Consider the following 25,328-nt stretch of genomic DNA (forward strand, 5'->3'; position numbering starts at 1 on the left):
TTGTTTTTTTGTATGGTGCTTTTACGTTGCATGGAACCAGTAGTTATTCAGCAACGGGACCAACGGCTTTTCGTGACTTCTAAACTACGTCGAGAGTGAACTTCTATCACCAGAAATACACATCTCTCACACCTCAATGGAATCCCCGAGAATCGAACTCTTAGCCACCGAGGTGGCACGCCAAGACCATACCGACCACGCCACTGAGGCGGTACAGAAGCCTTTGACGCACATGCTTAGGCAAAACATGAGTAGTCTCCCTTAAAGTGGATTTAACCACCGTTTCCTTCAGTGGCAAAAGAAATCAGGACAGCTGAAGAACGAGACGACAGTAGTGTATGCTAGAACAAATTTAAAATAATTCCATGGTCTCTGAACCTTTTCATAATTGGGTCCCCTTGTTTTTAGTGTTGGAGGGGGGGGGGGGTTGGGGGGGGGGGGTTAGGTCCTTGAGGCCTTTTCTTCTATAAGAGGGTGTAGTTGTAACCTAGCAATGGGGTTTGGAGGTTATACTTCTCGGGCATTCCATTGAGGTTTCAGAGATGTATATTTCTGGTGACAGAAGTTCACTCTCGACGTGGTTCGGAAGTCACATAAAGCCGTTGGTCCCGTTGCTAAATAACCACTGGTTCCATGCAACGTAACACCATAAAAAAAAAAATTATACTTCTTGCCTAAGGCAGCCCTGGAGGTAGTTGCAACACTAAGTTACATTCTGCAATTTAACCGAAAGGTGTAGTTGATATATTTTCAAGAAAACAGCCATTATTGCCGACAGCTCTTGTCGCTGAAAGAGATTGGGGAGGTGTTTGGGAACATGGTTGGCAATCCAGCCATACTCAGTGCTGGTTTCCAGCCTGAATAAATGAGGAAGGCTGGAATCAGAAGCGCAGCCATCCATGAAATAATCTGCTAAAGTCAATTAAGAAATCAGCCGTTCAAAATAGAAACAGCTGAAGACGGTTAATTACAAACAGCGGCCCCAAATAATGATTACGTTGAAAAGAAGAACGACCCTGTATTGCGTTGCCTTAACCTTAGTCTTGGTTTATTTGTATCTACAATAGTACAAGAGTAACAAGAGCGCTTATTTGAGAAACCACTGCCGTCGAGGATACACCTCAACCTAGCAGGTAAGCAAAACAGCGAAGGAGGGTTTACTAGCCTGTTAACTCTTCCCAATGAATTCACTAACTATAAAAAAGCACCTTAACTTGCCAGAAGTACTGTAGATGACTATAGAATCATTATACAATAGTATTATAGTTATTATTCAGGTACCTGAATTTTTGCCATATTTGTTCTGTAGTAAGTCATTAGAACCGTCACCAATACATATTATATTACCACAGGGGTGAAAATTAAGTCAATGAAGCCTTGACAAACTCAGCGAACCCCTGTTTATAAAGAAAGGAAATAACGTAAGGGAAATATGAAAAACAAATCACCAATTGGCTTTGCATAAAGGACATAGATAGTGTGAGATAAATTTTACTGTTCAAACCTAATCGCACTTTTAAAAAATAAGGAGCAAGGAACATAATTGAAAATGTGAAGAAACTGGGCTCGGTCACTGAACTAACGAGGCATTGAAGCTTGGTAAGCACTTTCAAGAGCCTCTCCTTCCCCACCCTAAAGTTTTCGAACTATGTAACCATTATGTTTACCAAACTACCATCTTTCATGGTCTCATGATTATTTCGCCCATAGTAGCCTGATCCATAGATATAGAGACGACCCCCCTATATCTATGGGGTGATCTGTCTTTCCATCTATGCTAATCGTTTTGCCACATCACCATATCTCTGCATTTTCATCCTTCCAGTTCTCTTCATTCAACAATTATTGTGCAAATAATTCATTTCACTAGTTCTTATTCTTTTTCTCAACTATACCCATGCTTAATTGGCTCAACAATTATTTATAAGTTCCTAACCTTTAATTTCCTAATTACTTTTCCTCTCCTCGATCCTAATCTCTTGCAGAGATTCTGCCACTTTCCATGTGTCACCCTTCCTGTGATTATCCTTTCTCATTCTACAATCCTATTTCAGTTCCTCCTTCCGAAACACGTTCAAACTATTTCACCATTTCCGCAGTTTTTCATCTCCCACCAATTGACAATGTATCGTCTGCAAACTCCTGTTACTACACATACCGATGGCTCTTTTTCTTACCTATCCTCCAAACTTTCACCATGCACATATGTTGCTTTTATTGTTCCTTGTTTCTCTCATCTTGATATCCTTAAAATATTATAAAATATCCAAAGAGACAGAACTACTATTGTTTGAGACAATCTTTTTTTTTGGCAGCATATAAGTTATTCCTTTAAAGAAAGACACATTCATCTCGAGCTTTGATATTCTAAAACAGATGTTAATCGCTCTGGAGAAAATACCACACACATTCCAAATCGTCCACACTGCATCTCCTGCCAATAGTACAATTAGCACTCAAGTTAATATACACTTCTCCGAACTTTTCACCTGTGTGCGCACTTGTGTGTTAGAATTTATATATATATATATATATATATATATATATATCTATATATTATACGTATTATATCTATCTATATATATATATCTATATATATATATATATATAGATAGATATATATAGGATATTATATATCTATATATATATATATATATATATATATATATATATATTATATATATATATTATACGTATAGCATATATATATAGATATATATATATATATATATATATAAAAGTACAAATGACTAATTAAATTGCAAGTCTAAGGTCTAAGCTCATAGAAACCACGGGCACAAATATATATATATATATATAATATATATATTATATATATATATATAATAATATAATAATATATTAATTTTGCTGTGCAAATTATTTCAATATGTACATTCTAAATTTCTAAACTCTTACAGGGGGAACTCTATATAATATATAATATATATATATTAATATATATATATAATATAATAATAGATAGATAATATATATATATATATATATTATATATTATATATATCTCTATAATATATAATTAATAATATGGTATTATATATATATATATATATCTATATATATATATATTATATATTATATATAATAATATATATATTATAAATGTCAATAACTTAATAATTGCAAGTCTAGGTCTAAGCTCATAGAAACACGGGCACAAATTATATATATATATGATATATATATATATATATATATATATATATATATATATATATTATATATATATATATATATAATTTTGCGTGCAAATATTTCATATGTACATTATAATTTCTAAACTCTTACAGGGGGAACTCCTTACTTGAGCGCAACAAAACCTGTGTTAATAGTCCAGTGAAGTATTGGCGGATTGATACAAAGAATCGTTCCGCATCTGGATAAACAATGGAATAGGTGCGTTCTTTCACACATATTTCGTGTCGCTTTAGTTCTATAGTTATTTCGGAAGATAAAGTAAATTTTACGGAGAAGATTGTTTTGAAACAAAGAAATTTTTATTACAAAAGTTCTGAATTGATTAGTCAATCTCAGTGAGATACCTTTGTTATATTTATTAAAAATAATGAATGCTGTCATGTGTTGCACTTGGATACTGTGTACACCAGCAGTATAAAGGTATTTCTGTTGGGGGTTGAATATATCTTACTATTAGGGCATCTAAAAAGGCAGCCATTAAATGTGAAATATTGAAGAAACAATTTTATCAAAATTTACATTAGCAAGACTTAATATGCAGTATGGCCGCGGCAGTATTTGCTCTGATATATTGGAATGCCTTACTAGAGGTCGTAAGAATATATTTCAGCTCATTGCTATTTTTCATAGAGGAAATGGAAGGCATAATATCATTACTTGTTTTTTTTATACGCACACAGTTCATGATAAAATTGATAAAGGATCTTCCCTCTATTTTATTCTGGTCTAGAAAAGATAATGACTCTAGATTAGTATATTCACCTTGTTTCATCTTCGCTACAGTTGCTATGACTGCAGATAACTCACAGTAAATAATTCAATTTTCCTTCAGGACAAGTTATTCATTTTCTATTGTGTTCCTGCGATAAATTTCTCTCTCTAATCTTATTATATACTGTAAATGATTGGAATAATCTCAATGGCTTTAACATAATGCTACGAATCTCAACAGATATCTAAAAAAAAGTATTGTGAAGTCGAATGAGATTCATTATGCGCATGGGAGAAAATAAAAAAGTCATATTATCTAACTTTTTTGTTGTGTTTATTCATTTGACACCATACGTTTTTTGATAATGCCTTTTGGTATTGAGTTAAATGTCGATTATATATTATAAACATCCTGGAGTGGATTTCGAGGAAGTTTTTATTTTTTCATTTATGCGCAAGCTATTCTTGTTTATGGTGCAGGATACCTGCTCGTAGTTTCTCATTGTTTTAACATTTCTACACTTCGTTGGAAATGTATATTATTATTATTACTTGTGATGGATATATTCAATTTAATATTTTTTCATATAAGATACGTGGTAATTATTTTTCATCTTAAATAAAATGTTATCTAATTTAAAAAATCCGAGCCATGTGTCATTCCCTTGAAGAATTTGTGTTTCATAAATGTTAGGTGGTAATTCTTGTTCATCGCAGATAGGAAATATTAACAAACTGTTAATAAGAGAAAAATAATCTTAGACATGTGTCATAACTACGTACTAAAAAGAATGCAACCAAGAACCTTTAGACTCGCAAGTGCGCTCGAGCCTCCGCGGTGTATTGTTATGATGTTGATGGTTCCAGCGCTGATAGTTACTACTTCTTGGTGACAGAAAAGTCCATCATCATGACTAGTTAGGCAGCAGTGGTTGAAAATGCTGTTTCAGTGTTAAAATATGCTGACGCTTAAGTGAATCCAGAAGCTAAATAATGAAGCGCCAAACACCATCATGCACACCACCATAACTCTGGCATTTGTTATTGTGTTGCCGTTATCATTTTGTACTGGTGAGTGTCATCCATCGTAAGTTAGCTACGACTTGCCTGAATTGGTCGCTTATTTTAAGTGCCGGTATGAAGTGTTTCATGAGAGGTGAAGAAATATAAGGAAGTTAGGTTATAATTGGCGACTATTGTCTTAGTAGGCTCCGCATAGGAATAGGTAGCTACCTGGCTAGTAGGTAACCTTGTGTAGGGCAGGCTACTTTGTACCCTAACAAAGCTTACAATAGACAAGCTTCGTATGGCTAAAGTTTGATTTTTTATTTAGTTACGTGGGTCATGTTGTTTTTCACAGGTCAGGCAGGCTCTCGTGGATGTTAGAATATTGAGATGCAGTGATAGCCTATACCTATTTGTAGCCTAGCTACCTAGGCTAATTACTAAGAAAAATTCCATAGAATAAGATATTCTAGTGTAAAAAATGTATACTAAATATTTACATTTTTACTTTATCAATAAGATTCGTGAAATATTTCGCGAGAGGTTTCGATGTTATTCTGATGAATTTGATGATGACTGGATAAAACTACAATAGGGGGGAACAACCGATTGGACTAGCCGATCCAGTTTCCACCGCGTGTGAAGCCACCATCCGAAAAAGTACTTTAACATGGGGTAGTTCGCAGATCCGGGGACAGATCTGACAATTCCAGAACCATTACTCCAAATAACAAAATGCATAGAATAAAAGTTGTCCAGAATTCCAATATATACCAGAAAAGTCACTTATCCGACTATTTTACGCCAAAATACCATCCGCCGATATTTCCCGTGAAACTAATATTTTTCAAAGTACCCACTTGATGTGAAGGCTGACACGGCGGTCCAGAGCTCCCGTAGTTCTTGAGTTTGGCCGCGGACAGGTGCTGTACGTCGGCCCGCCCCCAACCGGGCGGGGAAATTTTAAACCAAACCAATCCTGTATCAGGTTGACCCAGGTCATTCCCAAGGGACATGGATTAACTTCCTCCCAACCAATAAAACGTGTCCCTGAATATGAATCAGACAATCATACCTGCAGTCACAAAATTTGCCCTTTCCGTTCTACACCGCCGCCATGGATAGAACTCATTTCCGTATGTTTCCGAAAAGTGGTTACTGCTGACCAGTTTGATCAATATACACATTTGTATATTGGTATCCTTCTCGAGTTTTTAAGAAACACGGACGAATTTATGAAGTGGGCTATATAGGGAAGGGCTACTTGGGGACTATTCGGGGAATGCACATCATGCAACACAGCGAACCGACGATTCATGAAACATGGGACTAGCGAGGCCACGGGCCAAGCGATATACATGTGGCGATGTACAAACGTAAGTGTGGTAAGAAGGTATCAGTTCGGCATGGATCGTTTTTTGAAAAGTCGCGTTTGTCTCTTGAGACAATTATATATTAATATTTTGCTTCACAAAGAAGATCCCACAGTGTGTTGTCACAGATTTGATTATGCCCTTAGCGCCGAACACCATGGTCGATTGGTATAATTTTCTTTTTGTAGAGATGTATGTTGCCAAATCCTGTGTGCTTATAATAAGAAAATCGGTGGTCCTGGTCATATTGTTGAGATCGACGAACCTAAATTTGGAAACGGAAGTACAACCGTGGCCGAAAGGTAGACGGATCTTGGGTGTTCGGTGGCAATTGGGACCGGCAGACACGTGAGACCTTTTTCAAGGTGGTTCCCGACCGATCTGCCGAAACTCTGATCCCGGTGTTTGCTTGAAACGTACTTCCAGAAACCACAATCATATCTGATTGCTGGAAGTCGTACAGCAAAGTCCGGGATATATTATTTTGCGCATAATGTCGTGAACCAACAGCGTTAAACTTTGTTAGCCCTGACGGACCCGAATGTACACACGAACACTATAGAATCGCAGTGGCGTGTCCTAAACGGAGCGCGCTACCGAGACACGGTACGCAGAAAGAACTTTACGAAAGCTATTTTTCTACGTACTGTATCCAGAAGCGGTATCTACAAGATGTTCCGTGTCCATTTCGGGCGTTCCTGAAATTAATCAAACGTATCTACCCGCTCAAAAGCCGCCCGACATCCCCCATCTCAAATTGGATTTCCCGGCCCGAAACAATAAGGCCAGGACCTTCTACCAGCGAGACACGTGATCCCTCACCCGTTCCAAAGAGGCCGAGACTGATGCCTTCTTCTACCCCTTCATGGTCGTCAGACAGCAGCGACTTTGAAATGTGAATAAGGTAAGTTGTATATTAATGTTTGTTAGCCTTAAAACTAGTGTTTGGGTTAGTTCGAAGCCAGTACCGAACCAAGCACGTGTTCGAACAGTACTGTTTCGGTTATTTCGAAGCCTGTACCGGAGCACATGTTCGAACAGTAAGGCCGTGACGAACGATGAAGGTGTTCAATGTTACAGTTATGGTGGGGAGAAATAGGCTAGTCGTGGTTTTTTGTATGTACTGTGGCTAATTCACTGTAACCTCTGTGGTTAGCGCGCGCAGCGCAATATTACCTCTTGCCAGAACATGTCTCGCCTGCCAAGAATCTTTAAAAATGCGGATAAGGCGTGTAGCGCCGTTCCGCCACGGCCTACTGTAAGCTCTGTGGTTAGCGCGCGCAGCGCAATATTACCTCTTGCCAGAACATGTCTCGCCTGCCAAGAATCTTTAAAATGCGGAATAAGGCGCGTAGCGCCGTTCCGCCGCGGCCTACTGTAAGCTCTGTGGTTAGCGCGCGCAGCGCAATATTACCTCTTGCCAGAACATGTCTCGCCTGCCAAGAATCTTTAAAAATGCGGATAATATAATGTCGGTTAGTGGTAGATAGCCTAGCCTACGTCAACCTTAAATGCAGAGTAAGGGGTCGGAGCCTATGTCGGTTAGTGGTAGCCTAGTCTAGAAGTTTTACATGTAGGCTAGCCGTTCTAAAGTTTTGCAATGTAAGTGGTCTTAGCCTAGCCTAGCCTACGTCAACCTTGAATGCAGAGTAAGGGGTCAAATTTTTGCATTAAGTGTCACAGTTCTGGGCCTCATAACCGGGAATTGAGAGTTACGTTCGCCGTGAAAGTCGTTCGCCGCTTCCCCCACCCAAAAACCCCGGTTTCCCAATGGGTCCCCCATTACCGTTTGATGTTTTTTACGCTTTTTTTTTACTGGGGCAATTACAAAAAAGGGCAATAAACGTTATTCTCAGATATTTTTCCCGCGAAAATCGCTCGTCCCCGGATCTGTAGTGGCTCCCCATCTCGACGTATGCAGGGTCACTTGTGTCAATAAACTTTCCATTCCATGTGTTAAATCCACGCACCTCTTGTACCCATAGATGCTGGGGCACTTTCTTCACAAAAATTGTAAACAATGACTTCCAACCATGACTTATCCAAGGAAACTACGATTTTTTGGTAGAAGAAGAAGAAGCGTGCACTAGATAATTATTTAAATAAATAGTTAAACGGCAGTATAAGGTCATGAATTGCATAAATTTTTTACATGTTCATTATTATTAATTTGAAAATATTCGTTGTTGAAAAAGTAACTAGATTCCTGACTCAAATATCAACAATTTTGTTGTGAACGGTACCTACGGTGTTCTTTGCATTCTTCTATTGTTTATCAGTATTGCCATTTAGTGTGTGGTTACCCTCCAAACTGGGAAGAAGACTTACACAAAGCCAGGGAAATAAGTAGTAAAATAGCATATCTATTTGTAGTATATATACATATTAGAAAAATTTTATCATTACTGCATTACTATGACAACTAGAATTCATGGAAACAGTTTGTAAATGCATCGGCGTATGTGTGAAGCTCCACTAGATTGGCAACGATGAGTCATTTTGCTGTCTGCTCGTATCTAGGTACTTTAGAAATATCTCATTTTTCGGGGGGTTAATTTGGTTGCAAAAAAGGGATAATAGACATGAATTAGATAAACATTTTGAAGTAACAAAGTAAAGTTAAACCAAATAGTGAGTAAAGTAAACAATTAAGGGAATAAAGCTTTGCTCCTCATAAACCGTGTGCTTGTGTGCTGCCTGTAACTGTGTTTGTGAAGTGAGCGCTTAGGAACCAGGAACCGCAACATGGTTCAAGTGCAGTTTGGAGTGAATCAAACTAAAACATGTATATTGTTCCGACACGGCATACAAACCTTCGGTCCTTTTACAATAGGAAGGTACTAGCGGCAGCTGGATATGGTCGTAAGCTTTCGAACAAGGGGTTCGGTAGTTAACTGCTTGTCCGACAGGCGCGCGCGCGCGACTGGGAGGTAAACAAATCACTTTTGCTTTCGGCCTCACAGCGAGTGGACGTGTGTGTTCGACGCTCTCTGACCCGCTTCTCGTCGTTTGCTTTCTTAAGTATTGGTTGTGTGTGTATGAAAGAGTTAATTGTAAGTACAATCATTCTCTCTTTTCATATTAATTCACCTAATTGTTTATGATGGAATCTCCTCGCCTCGCTACCCCACGGAGACTATGCCCGGGTACCGAAGGGCGTAAATGCGGGAAGTTCCGCTCTTTCCCGGAGATAGACCCTCATATTTTGTGTGCTCGGTGTCGGGGGCGCGAATGCACCCGAGCCGAGCCTTGTGATGTGTGTAATGATTGGTCGGAGGCGCAGTGGACTTTGTATGAGGGCAGGAAGAAGCGAAGGCCTGCAAAGGAGTCGTCGGAAAGCTCTCCCGCGACTCCTTTGGTGACGGACACTTCGTCTTCTTTCCTGCCGCCCGCTCAACTTCCATGTCTCGCGCCTTCCCCTTCGGGGGGGGTGTCTAGGTCCTTCTCTTCTCCTGACTTGTCGAGTGTGGAGGAGGGCGCTAGATACCCTGACGTCCAGTTGTACTCTGGGTCCTCTATCCGTTCGTCTTCGCGCGAGCGGGTAGAGGATCCCCCTAATCACCCGACTTTTGCCTCCTCAGGTGCGGTTGCCGCGAAGGATGACCTCGGACAGGTGTGGGCATCGTTGGGGTTGCAGGGCGTGCCGAGTGTCCAGGGGCTGCTCTACCTCCATCTCGCTGGCGCCGTGGCGGTCACCCATGCAACGATCTCGACCACCACCACGACCCTTACAACACCCGGCTACGCTTCACCTCCTCACCTGGTGTACACCCAGCACGCGGTCTCTGTGACACCCACTACATCGGTGCAGGGGCCAGTCGCCGTAACTCGGGGGTGGGAGTGTGATGCGCCACCTGGGTTTGCCGTGCTGCCGCGACCGGACTTCGTGTGCCCGAAGAGCTCGCCCCTGGACCTCCCACCGGTACCTAGGATGTCTGTGCGCTGGTCCGCCCATCTGGACCGCCTACACAGTCTGCCGTACCTGCCGTGACCACTGCTGCCGTTCCTGTACCTGCTCCTGCTGTCTCGTCTGCCGTTCCTGTGATGCCTGCACCTGCTGATGTTGTTCCTGTTCCTGGCGCCGCTGCTCCCGATGCTGATCTGTTCGGACAGGTGCGTCCGGGCCCTGTTGCTTCGGCAACAGCAGCCCCGGCTCCGTCCTGGATGACAGATCTGACGTCGGTCCTGAGAAGGTTGACGAAGAAGAAGAAGAAAGAGGAGGAAGGTGTCGTCGTCGTCTTCATTGTCTTCTTCGTCGTCGTCGTCGTCTGCCGCCTCTTCCCCTTCTTCTTCTAAGGCTCCCCCGCCGAAGAAGAAGAAGGTCGCCTCCCCCCCCCCTAAGAAGTCTCCTTCGGGAACTTCTAAGGGGCCCGTCTCGCTCTGGTGAGACGGGGGGTTCTTCCGCTGGTCACCCTGCTCCTTCGGGGCAGGACCCGTCTCTTCTTCCGCAAGGAAGAAGACTACGGGGACCAGAGGAGTGCCGGCTAACACCGGCACTTCCTCACCTGCTGTCAGTGGTTCGGCCACAGCAGCAGGGTCCGTCTCGGCCGCTCGTTCGCGAGAGGTACCGAGTGTACGGTCGCCTCACCAGCGACCGTGCAGCCAGGAACCAGACCTCTGAGTCCGTCTCAGCGTCAGGTTCACGGCACGGAGCGGAAGACTGGTGACAGCCGCTCACGCGACTCTCACCAGACCAGCTCTCGCTCTCGCGGCGAGCAGCTGGCTACCCGGGCGCGACGTGACGGTCCATGACCGGCCACGGGCTGAGGCTGGGAAGAGGTCCCCCCGTTCGCCGGCACCAGCAACGGCCTGGTACCAGCGAACTGACGCACCGTGAGGATACGCACCGATCTCACCGTGACAGTGGAGCTCGCGGTCGCCTGACCGTCACTCTCACAGAGAGCGATCGGGTACGGCGACCAGCACCAGCTCCTCTGACACACGAGACCGGGGCCGCTGTTCTCGTCCAGCCGTTCTCCACAGCGAGACGGCTCGACTAGGTCTGCAGCTCGATCGCCACCCGCGGATTGGCGATCGCCTGCAGTCTTCCAAGCCCGCTGGTTCTGCCAGCGAGCGAGGAGGGAGCGTCAGGTCTTCCTCTCCCATACCTTCAACTCCTCGGGTTACACCCGGGAGGGGCGAGGTATTGAGGATTGATCGTGAGGGGTGCGCCCTTCAGGATCCCACCACGTCGTCGTACGTACCAGGTTGCTCGGTTCTCGGACCAGCCAGGTCGTACGCACAGGTGGTTGGAGGAGGACCGAGAGGGGTCTGTCGCTGCTCCTCTCCTTGAGGGAGGAGGGTCTCGGGAGGTGCTCCTGTTTGAGGGACTGGACGGTCCGACTCCGCAGGACGCAGTCACTCCTGAGATCCAGAGGAACTTTGCCGAGGTTATTGCGCTGATTCGTCAGCACAACGACCTCGCGGAAGGATCGCCGCTCCCCCACCATCCGAGCCCACGTCCCGGCTCGAGTCGTTCTGGGGCCCGAAGAGGGAACCCAGACCGACGGTGGGTTTGCCGCGTTCTGAGCTTGCGGACTCAGTGCTGGACCAGGTTGAATCGCTTGTCTCCGGACAAGACGGTTCGCTCAAGTCTGGCAGGTCGAGCAAGCTGCTTCCACCTCCTCTGCTGTCGACAGCGCTTTTTTTTTTTAATTTTTACGTGCCATCCCGAAGACCCGATGCCGCCCCAAACAGGTTGAACCGGAGTTAGCCAGGCTAACTCCGGGTGTGTCTCTGCAGCAGCTCCTGTCCGAGAACCTGTGGTTCTCGCAGCAAGAGGCACTCGGCCTGGAATCTACCGCCATGGCAGCTTTCCAGGCGTCTCCTGGCTAGATCTGTGGTCCCTCAGTATCTAAGGTCGCAGCCAACTCCGGGGGAATTTCTCCCGAAGATGACTCGGCCTTCGGAGGGACTTTGCCAGTCTGGGGGAAGAGCCATCTCCTTCCTTGCCCACAGACGGTGAAAACCTGTGGGCCAACCTGGTTCTCCGACGAAGGGACGCTTGTCCTTACTTGGGTTTCCAGGGCGGCTGGGCGTGAAGCGGCGTTGGGACTTCGCAACGGACCTTTTGACGGAGTTCCACGTCTCTCTTCCCAGGAGAGATGGTGGACCGCTGCGGCGTGGACGAAAGACGGCGCACTGACGACAGTGACCGCTGGTTCACCAGGCGGTCTCGAAGGCTTCTGGGCAGCCTCGGACTGCGGCCAAGTCTAAGAGCTCGGCTAGCGCTTCCTCGGTGGCTAAGACGGTAGCTGCGTCGAAGCCCCAGGGGAAAGACTCTGTCTTCTTCGACTTCTGGCAAGGGGAGCCGTAACCAGCCCTCCTCCCAGCCCTCCTCCCTCCGTGGAGGCTCTGGGAAGAAGTCGAAGAAAGGGGGGAAACGCTAGGGACGGCGTTCCCCCTCACCTGCTGCCGGAAGTGGGGGCGGGGGGGTGCTGGCCAGCCATTGGGCAACTTGGCAGCGCTACGGCGCCGAGACCTGGATTGTAGATGTCCTTCGGGAGGGATATCTATTACCCTTCGAATCTCGGCCACCCCTCACCTCCAACCCGGTCCAACAGCAGTCGTACGTTCCAGGGTCATCGAAGGACGTAGCACTGAGACAGGAGATCAAGGACCATGCTGAGCAAGAGAGTGTCGAAATCGTCACGGATCAGTCACCGGGCTTTTACAGTCGACTCTTCCTGGTGGAAAAGTCTACGGGAGGCTGGCGCGCGGTGATAGATCTCTCTCCCCTGAACCGGTTTGTTCGCCAGCCCGGTTCACGATGGAGACGGCACGCTCAGTGCTCGACTCCATCAGGGAGAACGATTTCATGCTTTCAGTGGACTTGAAGGATGCGTATTTCCCAAATACCCATTCATCAGTCCTCCAGAAAGTACCTCCGCTTCATCCTCCGACGGGACGGTGTACCAGTTCAGGGCGGGCACTTTGCTTTGGTCTCTCAACCGCCCCACAGGTGTTCACGCGAGTGTTCACTCTGGTGTCTGCTTGGGCCCATTCGCACGGGATACGTCTGATGAGGTATCTCGACGATTGGTTAGTCCTGGCGAGCTCCCGCTCGCAGTTGCTACAGGACAGGGATCGACTGCTCGAGTTCTGTCGCGATCTGGGGACGTTGGACTTCGAAAAGTCCGATCTCGAGCCCAAGCAGAGGATGAAGTACCTGGGTATGCTGATCGACACGGTAGCAGGGCGAGTCTTCCCCGCAGACTCGCGGATCAGCAGGTTCAGGGAGGCAGCCAACCAGTTCCTGTCTCGGCAGGAACAGGCAGCTCAGCGATGGCAAGTCGTGATCGGACACCTGTCGTCACTCGAGAAGTTAGTCCCTCACGGGCGTCTTCACCTGCGGTCTCTTCAGTGGAGACTAAAGGAGAGTTGGTCACAGGCGACGGATCCCCAAGCTTTCGTGTCATGACACAGGAGGTGAGGCAGGACCTAGCCTGGTGGCTGGACGACAGGAACCTCTTAAGAGGAGTGCCCCTGCGCACTCCCCCCCGGACATGCAGCTGTTCTCAGACGCATCGACCGAGGGATGGGGCGCACACCGGTGGAGGAGTTGCTGACTTTCAGGAGTGTGGGACGAGAACGACAAGCACCTTCACATCAATGTACTGGAACTCAAGGCAGCGTTCCTCGCTCTCCAAGAGTTTCAGGACCGCTTGATGGGACACTCAGTGGTGTTGATGTGCGACAACACCACGGTGGTGGCTTACGTCAACAAACAGGGGGGACTAGTGTCTCTCCCGTTGTACCAGTTGACTCGGCAGGTGCACGAGTGGGCCGAGGCACACTCAATAGAGCTGTCGGCACGCTACATTCCAGGGAAGAGGAATGTAGTAGCAGACACGCTCAGCCGTCGGGATCAGGTGATAGGAACCGAATGGTCTCTACACCAGGACGTGGCGGAAAGGCTCTTCGACCTGTGGGGGCGACCAGTCGTGGATCTGTTCGCCACCCGGCACAACAGGAAGCTCCAGGTGTTCTTCTCGGCCGTGCCGGACCCATGGGCAGCTGCAGAGGACGCTCTTCAACACCCAGTGGGACAACCTCTTCGCCTATGCCTTTCCCCGTTCAGCCTGATTCGCAAGGTGATCAGTCGAGCACTGGTCACCCGAATCTCAGGATGATCCTGGTGGCTCCCAAATGGCCACAGGCCATTTGGTATCCGGACCTGCTGGCTCTTCTCGCAGGAGAACCGAGAGAGATTCCCCCTTGGCACAACCTTCTCGCCCAGCCACACGTCGAGCGGTACCACCGAGCAGTCCAGTCTCTACGTCTTCACGGCTGGCTGTTATCCACCATCTCTTGCGAACGAGAGGCTTTTCTCGTAGGCGCAAGCAAACAGAGATGGCTGGAAACGTCTGTCAGTCCTCTGCAGCTGGGTGTACCAGGGGAAGTGGGCCGTCTTCTGTGGTTGGTGTCGTAGACGGGGTCTATCTCCTCTCAGAGCCACTCTTCAGCAGGTAGCGGATTTCCTCGTTTTTTGTCTTCGCCGAGAGAAGCTCCTCTCAGTCCCCCACAGTCAAAGGATACAGAGCCGCCTTGGCGCTCGTCCTGAAACTGAGGGGATTGGACATCTCGAACTCGTTCGAGATCTCCTTGCTTATGAGGAGCTTCGAAAGGTCTTGCCCACCCAGGGAACTCAGGCCCCCTGCGTGGGATGGGACGTGACTCTCGTCCTTAGGAGTCTGACTCGAACGCCGTTCGAGCCACTCCGAGAGTCGTCAGACAGGGATCTGACCCTCAAGACCCTCTTCTTGCTGGCCCTGGCATCGGCGAAGAGAGTAGGGGAACTTCATGGTCTTTCCTATGATGTACGACACTCCCAGGGGATGGGGATCTGTGACGCTCGATTTCGTCCCGAACTTCGTTGCGAAGACTCAGAAACCGTCGATCCCTGACGACAGGTTCGAGTCATTCACGATTCCCTCCCTATTGGACTTCACCGATAATGATGCGGATGAGATGCTGCTTTGTCCTGTGAGGGCGCTACGGCGCTATCTGAAGAGAACTCGACACCTCAGGCCTGAGTGTCGACGCCTCTCGTTAGCACCGGGGTCACCAAGAAAGAAGTATCCAAGAACACTCTTTCATTGGCTGGCGTCGAGGTCATCAGAGGGCGTATGAGGCTGATGGTAGTGACAACATCCGTACGTCCCGTCCGAGAGCTCACGAAGTCAGAAGTATTGGCCCCTCGTTGGCGTTTCGTAAGAACTTCTCCGTGGCGCAGGTCCTGAAGGCAGGGGTCTGGTCTAACCAGACTACCTTTACGTCCTTCTACCTTCGGGATATTGCCCACAGGTCCTTGGATACCTTTTCCTTGGGACCCGTGGTGGCTGCTCACAAGTTGTGTAGCTAACCCAGACCCTCGCAGGTGCGAACAGCATCGAGTCCTGGTGTGACTGTGTGGATGGATGTGTGAGTGAGTGAGTGACTGGCTCTCTCTTCCATCTTTTCTCCTCCTCTACCTGTGGGCAGAGGGCCACGGTCGTCACTACGCTGGATGAGGACGAGATGCAGGTGAGCTATATGACAGAGCCCCATCCTATCCCTTTCACTAGGGATAGGAGCAGAATATCCACCACTTTCCTTCTACAAGGGGGAAGTGGATGCCTACAAGAGTCAAACCCATGACTTTATATTTGCTCCTGTACAGGAACAAGTTCTTACATTGCTGGTACGAAGAGATACGCATGCCTCTCTCTTAGTACTCGGTCCAGAGGTCTGACCATTGATCCTGCGGTGCACACCCCGATCAATCGACAGAGGCTTGGATCCCTCCCTCGCTCTTACGACCAGGGAGGCTTCCAAGGTTGGGCGAACACCAGTCTGTTCACAAAAGACTCAGATTCCTCCCACCAAGAAGTGAGTCTTCCTATTGTAAAAGGACCGAAGGTTTTGTATGCCGTGTTGGAACAAATGACAATTTGTCTAAAATTGCATTTTTCCTAACTATACAAACCTGAGGTCCTTTTACACATAGCCCCACCTCATGCCACCCCTCACTCTGCAGTTTTTGCTTGGGCCAAAAGCAAAAGTGATTTGTTTACCTCCCAGTCGCGCTTGCGCGCGTCCTGTCGGACAAGCAGTTAACTACCGAACCCCTTGTCGAAAGCTTACGACCTATCCAGCTGCCGCTAGTACCTTCCCTATTGTAAAAGGACCTCAGGTTTGTATAGTTAGGAAAAAATGCAATTTTAGACAAAATTGTCATATTACAATCAAATAAGCACTGTGGAGTATCAGATGTGCATTAAGATAAAACCACCGATACAAGGTAAAAATGATTTCAGTTCAAACCATGACCCCATGAATAGTTTCATACTTTCACTAATATAGGCAACAAAATGTTTTCATACAATCAACTTACCTGTCAGTATATACATAGCTAAGACTCCGTCGTCCCCGACAGAAATTCAAATTTCGCGCCACTCGCTACAGGTAGGTCAGGTGATCTACCGGCCTGCCCTGGGCGGCAGGACTAGGAACCATTCCCGTTTTCTACTCATATATTTTCTGTCGCCGGTGGTATCAACATCGTTGCTGCCACCTCTTGACTGGAATTCACTTTTCTAAACAATTGATCATCTTTTTGTGGACTTTTTGGTGACGTACCTGGATCGTTGTTTTGGCATTCGCTACTGTGGACTGGATTTGGACTTGTTTTTTTTATTTTTCTTCAGAATGTCTGATTCAAGTGTTTGTGTGAGAATGTGTGAATGAATGTAGGCTGCAAGGTGAGGATACCGAAGCTTCGGGTTGATCCTCACACTGTATGTCGCAAATGTAGGGGTTTTGTTGATTGTTCTATTTCTAACACCTGTCATGAGTGTGAGAGGTTGAATGTTGAGGAATGGAAGACTCTAACTTCTTATTGAAGAAGTTAGAAAGGGATAGAGTCAGAAGGGCTGCATCTAAGATTGCGGGTAGTAGTACAAGGCCTATTGAGCCTTTGGATAATTCTAACTCTTCTCTTAATTATGATTCTGTATCAGGACCCTCACTGGCTTTACATTCAGATTCGGCCTCGGAAATTGCTGAACTGAAGGCTACTCTTCACAGGATGAGATCCAAAATGGCTACCATGAAAGGTAAGGACTGTGAAAGTGATTTTAGTGAAGTGAGTGCCCCAGTGTTGTGGAGGGGGCGGTCTGACCGTCTTCTGCGACGCTCCCAGGCCTAGACCTCTTCCAAGCTCCCAAGCCCAGAGGAGAAGGAAAGTTGAAAGCCGTACGGAGGTTGTGGAGAATTCCCCCCGGTCAGGCGTCCCTTCAGCAGGTGCTGTATATAGACAGACTGCTCAGGACCGCTATCGAAAAAGCGTCCTCAGAGAGTGCTTCTCTTCGTCCGCTTCTCCCTCTCCTAAACGAGGGTGGAAGGATTCGGACTTGTCCAGGCCCCTGAAAAGGCACTGGAGAGATCCTGTATTGGATTCAAGCCCAGAACGCTTTTCGGAAGAAGCGCCTCCTTCCATCAAGAAGGCGAAGAGGGTTTTGACGTCCCTTGATGTGGGCAAAACGCCTTCGAGGTCTCACTCCCGTTCAAGAAGAGCAGGAGAGGCTTCCAAGAGGATCATTTTGGCGGTGCAGGAACAGCTATCCGCCTTGGTAGGAGTCCTTTCGAAGATCCTCCTCGTAAGAAAGACGTGAGACTGCCGATCAAGAAGACTCGTCTTCCTTCTCCCGACAGGAGTGAGGCTCCTGTGGGACGTGAGTCTTTTGAGAATGACTCGGATAGAGACTCTTTGGACGAATTTGATTCGCCAGACAAGCGCGTGGCGCCAGTCAAGCGCGAGGCGTCCTTCAGACGAGAAGCGTCTTCTAGGATTAGAGCGTCAGACAAGCGAGAAACGCTTTACAAACGGGTGGGTACTCCCAGATGGGATACGTCTGCCAGACCAACAGCTTCAGCCGAGCGCGAGGTAACTCCCAGGCGTGAGGATTCAGCCAAGCGCGAGGCGCTAGACAAGCATCTGACATACAAGGATGTGGCACCAGAAAGGCGCGAGACTTCAACCAGGCGCGAGGAGTCAGTCAGGCGCGAGAGCTTTGAGAGGCGCGAGACACCAGTCAGGCGCGAGGCGCCAGCCAAGCGCGAGGAGTCAGTCAGACGCGAGACGCAAGCCAGGCGCGAGGATCCTGCCAGGCGCGAGGCGCCAGCCAAGCGCGAGGAGTCAGCCAGGCGCGAGACGCCAGCCAAGCGCGAGGCGCCAGCCAGGCGCGAGGCGCCAGCCAAGCGCGAAGAGCCAGCCAAGTACGAAGAGCCAGCCAAGCATAGGAGCTCTTTACACTCTCTTAGCCCCTCTCCTATTAGGAGTTTGTCTCCCGTAGAGAGAGTTTTTGAACAGGAAGACCCAGAACGGGAAGTGGCCTCTCCTTCTGATCCTATTTTGGAAGAGGACTCAGAGGAAGAGTCTCACGGCAAAGAAGGACTGTCTAACTATAAAGTTTTGACAGCTCTCCTTCTCCAGGAATACGGAGATGCATTGATCCCTGCCGCTCCTCCTTCGCCTCGTTCACTCTTTTCATGCTCTAAGACGCCGAAATCGTCGGCTTTCCTGAAAATGAGACCGACGATTTCTATGAAAAGAGCTCTGCAATCGCTGGATAGCTGGATGCTAACTAAGAAAGAGCTAGTAAGGACAGTGTTTTGCATGCCTCCCGCTAGACTTATGGGCAAGAGAGGGATTTGGTACCAGACTGGGGAGAATATGGGTCTCACTCTTCCAGCTTCAGCTGAAGCTGACTTTTCCAGTCTGGTAGATGCATCCAGGAGACATAGCCTTCACACTGCTAAGATTACTTGGGGGCTTTCAGAGTTGGATCATCTCCTCAAGGGACTTTTTCACATTCTAGAAGTCTTTAACTTCCTAGATTGGTCCCTTGGGGTGATGTCCAAGAAGGCTCATGCCCCTGAAGGGCTAGAACCGGACGTACTCCTGGCAATTTTGTCATGTATTGACAAGGCGGTGCAGGACGGCTCAGGGGAAGTTTCTTCCTTATTTGGAGCAGGTCTCTTGAAGAAGAGATCTGTTTTTAGCGCTTTCTTGACGAAAGCAGTATCACATCGCAAAGAGCAGCTTGTTATTCGCCCCTAGGTCGATTTTCTGTCCCGTCACAGTTGGTGAGGGATATTTCCCGATCTCTGACGGAGAAAGCGACACAGGATCTTCTCCTGCAATCGTCCAGGAAGAAGAGATCAGTGATAGTGGGAGAAAAGAAAGGGTGTCTACTCCTGTTCGGCCCTTTCGAGAGGCCCTCCCACTAGAGTCCCACCGCTAAAAGAAACGACCGAGAAGAGAGGTCGATCCTCGTTCCGCCCCTTTAAAAGGGGGGGAAAGTGAAGTGGCGCTCCTCCAAACACCAGTAGGTGCCAGGCTCCGGGGATTTGCGGAAGCCTGGACTCTCATCGGCACAGACGCTTGGTCGATGTCGGTGCTTCAGAAGGGATATCTCATTCCTTTCCTGGACAATCCTCCCTGACGTCAACTCCGAGGGAATTGTCCGCCAATTACAAGGACCCTGTGTTGAAAGATACTCTTCAACAAATGGTGGATCAGATGTGACAAGAGAGCTATAGAACTAGTGCTGGATCAAAGCTCCCCAGGGTTTTTTTTACAATCGTCTTTTCTTGGTTGCGAAAGCCTCGGGGTGGAGACCAGTTCTGGATGTCAGCGCTCTGAACAAGTTTGTTCAGAAACAGAAGTTCTCCATGGAAACCTCTGCTTCAGTCCTTGCGGCTCTTCGCCAAGGGGATTGGATGGTGTCTCTGGATCTCCAGGACGCCTATTTTCACGTCCGATCCATCCTTCGTCGAAGAAGTACCTCCGTTTCATGACGGGGGGAAGGATCTTCCAATTCAGAGCCTTGTGTTTCGGCCTGTCTAACGGCGCCTCAGGTTTTCCGAACATTTTGAAAATGTGGCGAGATGGCTTCATCTGAAAGGAATCAGTATATCTCTATACCTAGACGACTGGCTTATCAGAGCAAAGTCAGAGAAACAGTGTTTGGAGGACCTGACTGTGACACTAAACCTGTTAAAGACATTAGGATTACTCGTGAACCTCGAGAAGTCCCAACTGATCCCCAGCCAGAACTTGGTCTATCTGGGGATTCGGATGGATTCTCGGGGTTTTTGAGTATTTCCTTCTCAAGAGAGACTAGTGAGAGGTTTAGAAAAAGTCTCTCTCTCTTTCCTAAGGAAGGAACGGACTTCGGCGAGGGAATGGTTGAGCCTGTTAGGGACCCTTTCCTCGCTCGAACAGTTCTTTCATCTAGGAAGACTTCATCTCCGTCCTCTTCAGTTCTTCCTCAGAAATTCGTGGAACATGAAGACAGGACTCCTCTCGGACAGTTTTCCCATTCCAGATCTGATAAAACGACATGTAGAATGGTGGTTACTCCCACTGAGAGAAAACAAGGGTACTTCCCTGGAAATACAGAGCCCAAACCTTGTATTGTTTTCCGACGCGTCGGAAAAAGGTTGGGGAGCAACTTTGGGAGAGAGAAGTGTCAGGCACTTGGAATGCTCTTCAAGTGTCCGGCACATAAACTGCAAAGAAACTGTTGGCTGTACTCCTAGCTCTAAAGAGCTTCGAACCGTTAGTATGCAACAAAATAGTACAAGTGAATGCGGACAATACAACCGCTCTGGCATACATTCGGAAGCAAGGAGGTACTCACTCGTATGCCCTTTACGAACTCGCAAGAGAACTGCTGTTGTGGACATCGCAAAGGAACATCTCTCTCTTGACGAGGTTCGTGCAGGGAGTAAGGAACGTAAGAGCGGACAGGCTGAGCAGGAGGAACCAGGTCCTTCATACCGAGTGGACCCTCCACTCAGATGTTTGCCACAAGCTCTGGTCTCTTTGGGGGACTCCTCATGTCGACCTCTTTGCCACGTTCCTCTCGAAGAGACTGGAAGTCTTCTGTTCAGTTGTGGAAGATCCCAGAGCTCTAGCAGTAGACGCCTTCCTGCTAGATTGGTCTCAGTAGAACGTTTACCGCTTTTCCCCCATTCAAGATTCTGGGGCAAAAGCTCAGGAAGTTTGTGACTTCAAAGGGGACAAGAATGACCCTGATAGCCCCCTTTTTGGCCAGCTCAAGAGTGGTTTCCCAGAGGTACTGGAGTGGATAGTAGACTTCCCCAGATCCCTTCCACAAAGGAGGGATCTTCTCAGACAACCACACTTCGAGAGGTTTCATCAAAACCTCCCCGCTCTCGCTCTGACTGCCTTTCGACTATCGAAAGACTTGTCAGAGCGAGAGGCTTTTCTAGCAAAGCAGCAAGCTCGATCGCTAGAGCCCGGAGAACTTCCACTATCCGGGTTTACCAATCCAAGTGGGAAGTTTTTAGAAGGTGGTGTAAGTCGAAGAAGTTGTCCTCCTCCAGTACCTCTGTAACAGAAATAGCTGATTTTCTGTTATTTCGAGAGAAGAATCGCAGCTCTCCGTAGCCACTATAAAGGGCTATAGGAGTATTGCTATCGGCCTAGATTTGGGAAACGATAAAGATCTGCATGATCTGATTAGGTCGTTTGAGACCAAGAAGTCTAGGATTACTTCTCCCCCTAACTGGAATCTAGACGTAGTACTGAAGTTCTTGGCTTCAGAGAGATTTGAACCCCTGCATTTGGCCTCGTTTCGTGATATAACGAGAAAATGTTTATTTCTTTTGTCACTGGCGACGGCGGCGAAAAGAGTTAGTGAACTGCACGCCCTTAGTGACAAAGTCGGGTTCAATATGGATTCAGCCATCTGTTCCTTCAAGGATTTATTCTTGGCGAAAAATGAAAATCCTTCGAATCCCTGGCCGAGAAACTTCGAGGTAAAAGGATTATCGGGTCTCGTCGGCAGGGAACCGGAGAGGTCTCTTTGCCCAGTAAGGGCGTTAAAGTTTTACTTGACAGAAAAAGGAACAGTTGGGAGGTTCTAGACAAGGTCTTTGGTGCTCAGTGAAGGATCCATCAAGACCTATGTCTAAGAATGCTTTAGCCTTTTTTGTCAGGAACGTAATTTACGGACGCTCATAAGGCTTGCACGGATGATTCTTTAAAACTCCTGAGAGGAAGAGCTCATGAAGTAAGAGCAGTGGCGACGTCTCTCTCTTTTCAGAGAAATATGTCACTGAAGAATATCTTGGAAGCGACATATTGGAGATGTAATTCTGTGTTTGCTTCTCACTATTTGAAGGACGTGCGTGTGACCTATGAAAAATGTTTTTCCTTAGGTCCGTTTGTGTCTGCGGGCACAATCCTGGGTACAGGAGCTGACAACAATCCTTAATTTTTTTTTACTACTTAAGTCTAATAGATATGTTCTAGACTTTCTGCTGAACAAGTGCAGTTGTCGCACAAGCGTCCAGTCACTTCCGTTCAGTAAGGAACTCTTGTGATATCTTGTATTAGATAAAAAAAATTTTTTTGGAATTATTGTGTGCGTGTGCATTTTGGTTTGAGTTACGGTTGTTGCGAAGAGTTGGGGATAACTCGAAGCAATTTTTAATACTAACATGGTGGTTAGGATCAGGTGGTCGGGATTGGTTGTGTGCTCCTTAATAAGGTGTATTGTCATATAAGTGGATCAGCACCCATTGACAAAGTCCTTTCAGGCTCTGCCGAGTAAGTGGATAAGACCCCTTCGGCAGACCCACAAGAATTCTTGGCCATAGATCACATATCTCGCTAAAGTTTCTTGAGGTGATGCAGACTACGGGACAAACATCCACGAAGTCTACCACCTATCAGGTAGGAACCAAGGTTTTATTTTATACCTACAACAGATGTTGTTTACCTGTCTATTCCAGTAGTAGCTGTCTCTTACCCTCCACCGAAGGGTGCCAATCAGCTATGTATATATCTGACAGGTAAGTTGATTGTATGAAAATGATATTGTTATAATACAATAAAGTTTCATACATACTTACCTGGCAGATATATACGATTAGGGCCCACCCAGCCTCCCCGCAAGGAGACAGGTGGAAGAGAAAATATATGAGTAGAAACGGGAATGGTTCCTAGTCCTGCCGCCCAGGGCAGGCCGGTAGATCACCTGACCTACCTGTAGCGAGTGGCGCGAAATTTGAATTTCTGTCGGGGACGACGGAGTCTTAGCTATGTATATATCTGCCAGGTAAGTATGTATGAAACTTTATTGTATTATAACAATATCATTTTTTGTTCCGATACGTAATACAAACCATTGGTCCTTTACAATAGGAAGGTAACTAGAGGCAGCTGGAACGGTCGTAAGCTTCGAACAAGGGAGTTCGGTAGTTAACTGCTTGTCCGACAGTGCGTGCACTGCGCGACTGGGAGGTGAAGAATCACTTTTGCTTTCGGCCGTGTTGGTGGAGGACGTGTTCGTCATCACTCTCTGCCCGCTTCATCGTTGTATGCTTTGGTTGTGTGTTTTTTCTTCAACTTTGTGTATTGTAAGTACGTGACTTTATTACTTTTTATTACATTGATTATGGATTCTCGTGCAATGGAGCTATCCCCGCGCCCCCCCATCAGCCACAGAGTTTGCCCTGGTGTGGAGGGCCGCAAGTGTGGGGTCGCTCGCTCTTTCCCCAAGATAGATCCTCATGTCATTTGTGCTCGGTGCTGGGGGCGTGAATGCTCTCGGACCGAGCCGTGTAATATTTGTGTGAATTGGTTGGAGGTGCAGTGGGTGCTGTACGAGGGTGGAAGAAGCGTAGACCTGCCAAGGAGTCATCGGAAAGCTCTCCAGCGACTCCCTTGGTTACGGACACTTCGTCTTCTTTCCTGCCCCTGGGCAGCTCCACTCCCGTGTATGGCGCCTTTCCCTCACAGTGTCCAAGGTCGCGGCCACCTCCGGGAATATTACTCCTGAAGGGGACCCAGCTTTCAGGAGACTTTGCCAGTCTGGGGGTAGGGCCATCTCCTACCTCGCCCATCAGACGGTAAACTTGTGGGCCAACCTGGTACTTAGGCGTAGGGACGCAGTCCTTACCCGAGTGTCCAGGATGGCTGGGCGTGAGGCGGCATTAGGACTTCGCAACGGACCAGTACGGAGTTCATCCTCTCTCTTCCCAGGAGAGATGGTGGACGCTGCGGTGGAAAGACGTCGCACTGATGACAGTGACAGTCTGGTAAACCAGGCAGTTTCGAAGGCTTCTGGGCAGCCTCGATCAACTGCGGCCAAGCCCAAGAGTTTGGTTAGCGCTTCCTCAGCTGCTAAGACGGTTGCCTCGTCTAAGCCCCGAGGAAAGACACTGCCTTCGACTTCTGCCAGGGGAGGTTGCTATTAGCCCCCCTCCCAGCCCTCCTTTCCACGTTTTCTGAGGTATCTCGACAACTGGTTAGTCCTGGCGAGCTCCCGTTCGCACTTGCTACGGGACAGGGATCGACTTCTTGATCTGCCGCAATCTGAGGATCGTGGTGAACTTCTAGAAGTCTGATCTCGAACCCAAGCAGAGGATGAAGTACCTGTGTATGCTGATCGACACGGTAGCAGGGCGAGTCTTCCCCGCAGACTCGCGGATCAGCAGATTCAGGGAGGCAGCCGACCGGTTCCTGTCTCGGCAGGAACAGTCATCTCAGCAATGGCAAGTCGTGATCGGCCACCTGTCGTCACTCGAGAAGTTAGTCCCTCACGGGCATCTTCACCTGCAGTCTCTTCAGTGAAGACTAAAGGAGAGTTGGTCACAGGCAGAGGATCCACCGTACTTCCCTGTGTCCCTCACGGAGGTGGTGAGGCAGGACCTAGCCTGGTGGCTGGACGACAGGAACCTCTTAAGAGGAGTGCCTCTCTGCACTTTCCCCCCCGGAGATGTTGCTGTTCTCAGACGCATCCACCGAGGGATGGGGCGCACACCTGGAGGAGTTGCTGACTGCAGGAGTGTGGGACCATCACGACAAGCACCTTCACATCAATGTCCTGGAACTCAAGGCAGCGTTTCTCACTCTCCAAGAGTTCCAGGACCGCTTGATGGGACACTTGGTGGTGTTGATGTGCGACAACACCACGGTAGTGGCATAGGTCAACAAACAGG

General features: G+C 47.7%; 1 protein-coding gene across 1 annotated transcript in view; it reads left to right on the forward strand.

The window, feature by feature from the left end:
- Window positions 1-4,750: 4,750 nt before the first annotated feature.
- LOC135209032 (low-density lipoprotein receptor-related protein 6-like) overlaps window positions 4,751-25,328 on the forward strand; it is a 94,329-nt gene continuing 73,751 nt past the window's right edge. The window contains exon 1 of the mRNA XM_064241575.1: window positions 4,751-5,001. Coding sequence (XP_064097645.1) covers window positions 4,944-5,001 — 58 coding nt within the window. The 5' untranslated portion in view covers window positions 4,751-4,943. The remainder of the gene's footprint in view (window positions 5,002-25,328) is intronic.

This window comes from Macrobrachium nipponense, chromosome 37, assembly GCF_015104395.2.
Source record: "Macrobrachium nipponense isolate FS-2020 chromosome 37, ASM1510439v2, whole genome shotgun sequence".
Taxonomy (NCBI): Eukaryota; Metazoa; Arthropoda; class Malacostraca; order Decapoda; family Palaemonidae; genus Macrobrachium; species Macrobrachium nipponense.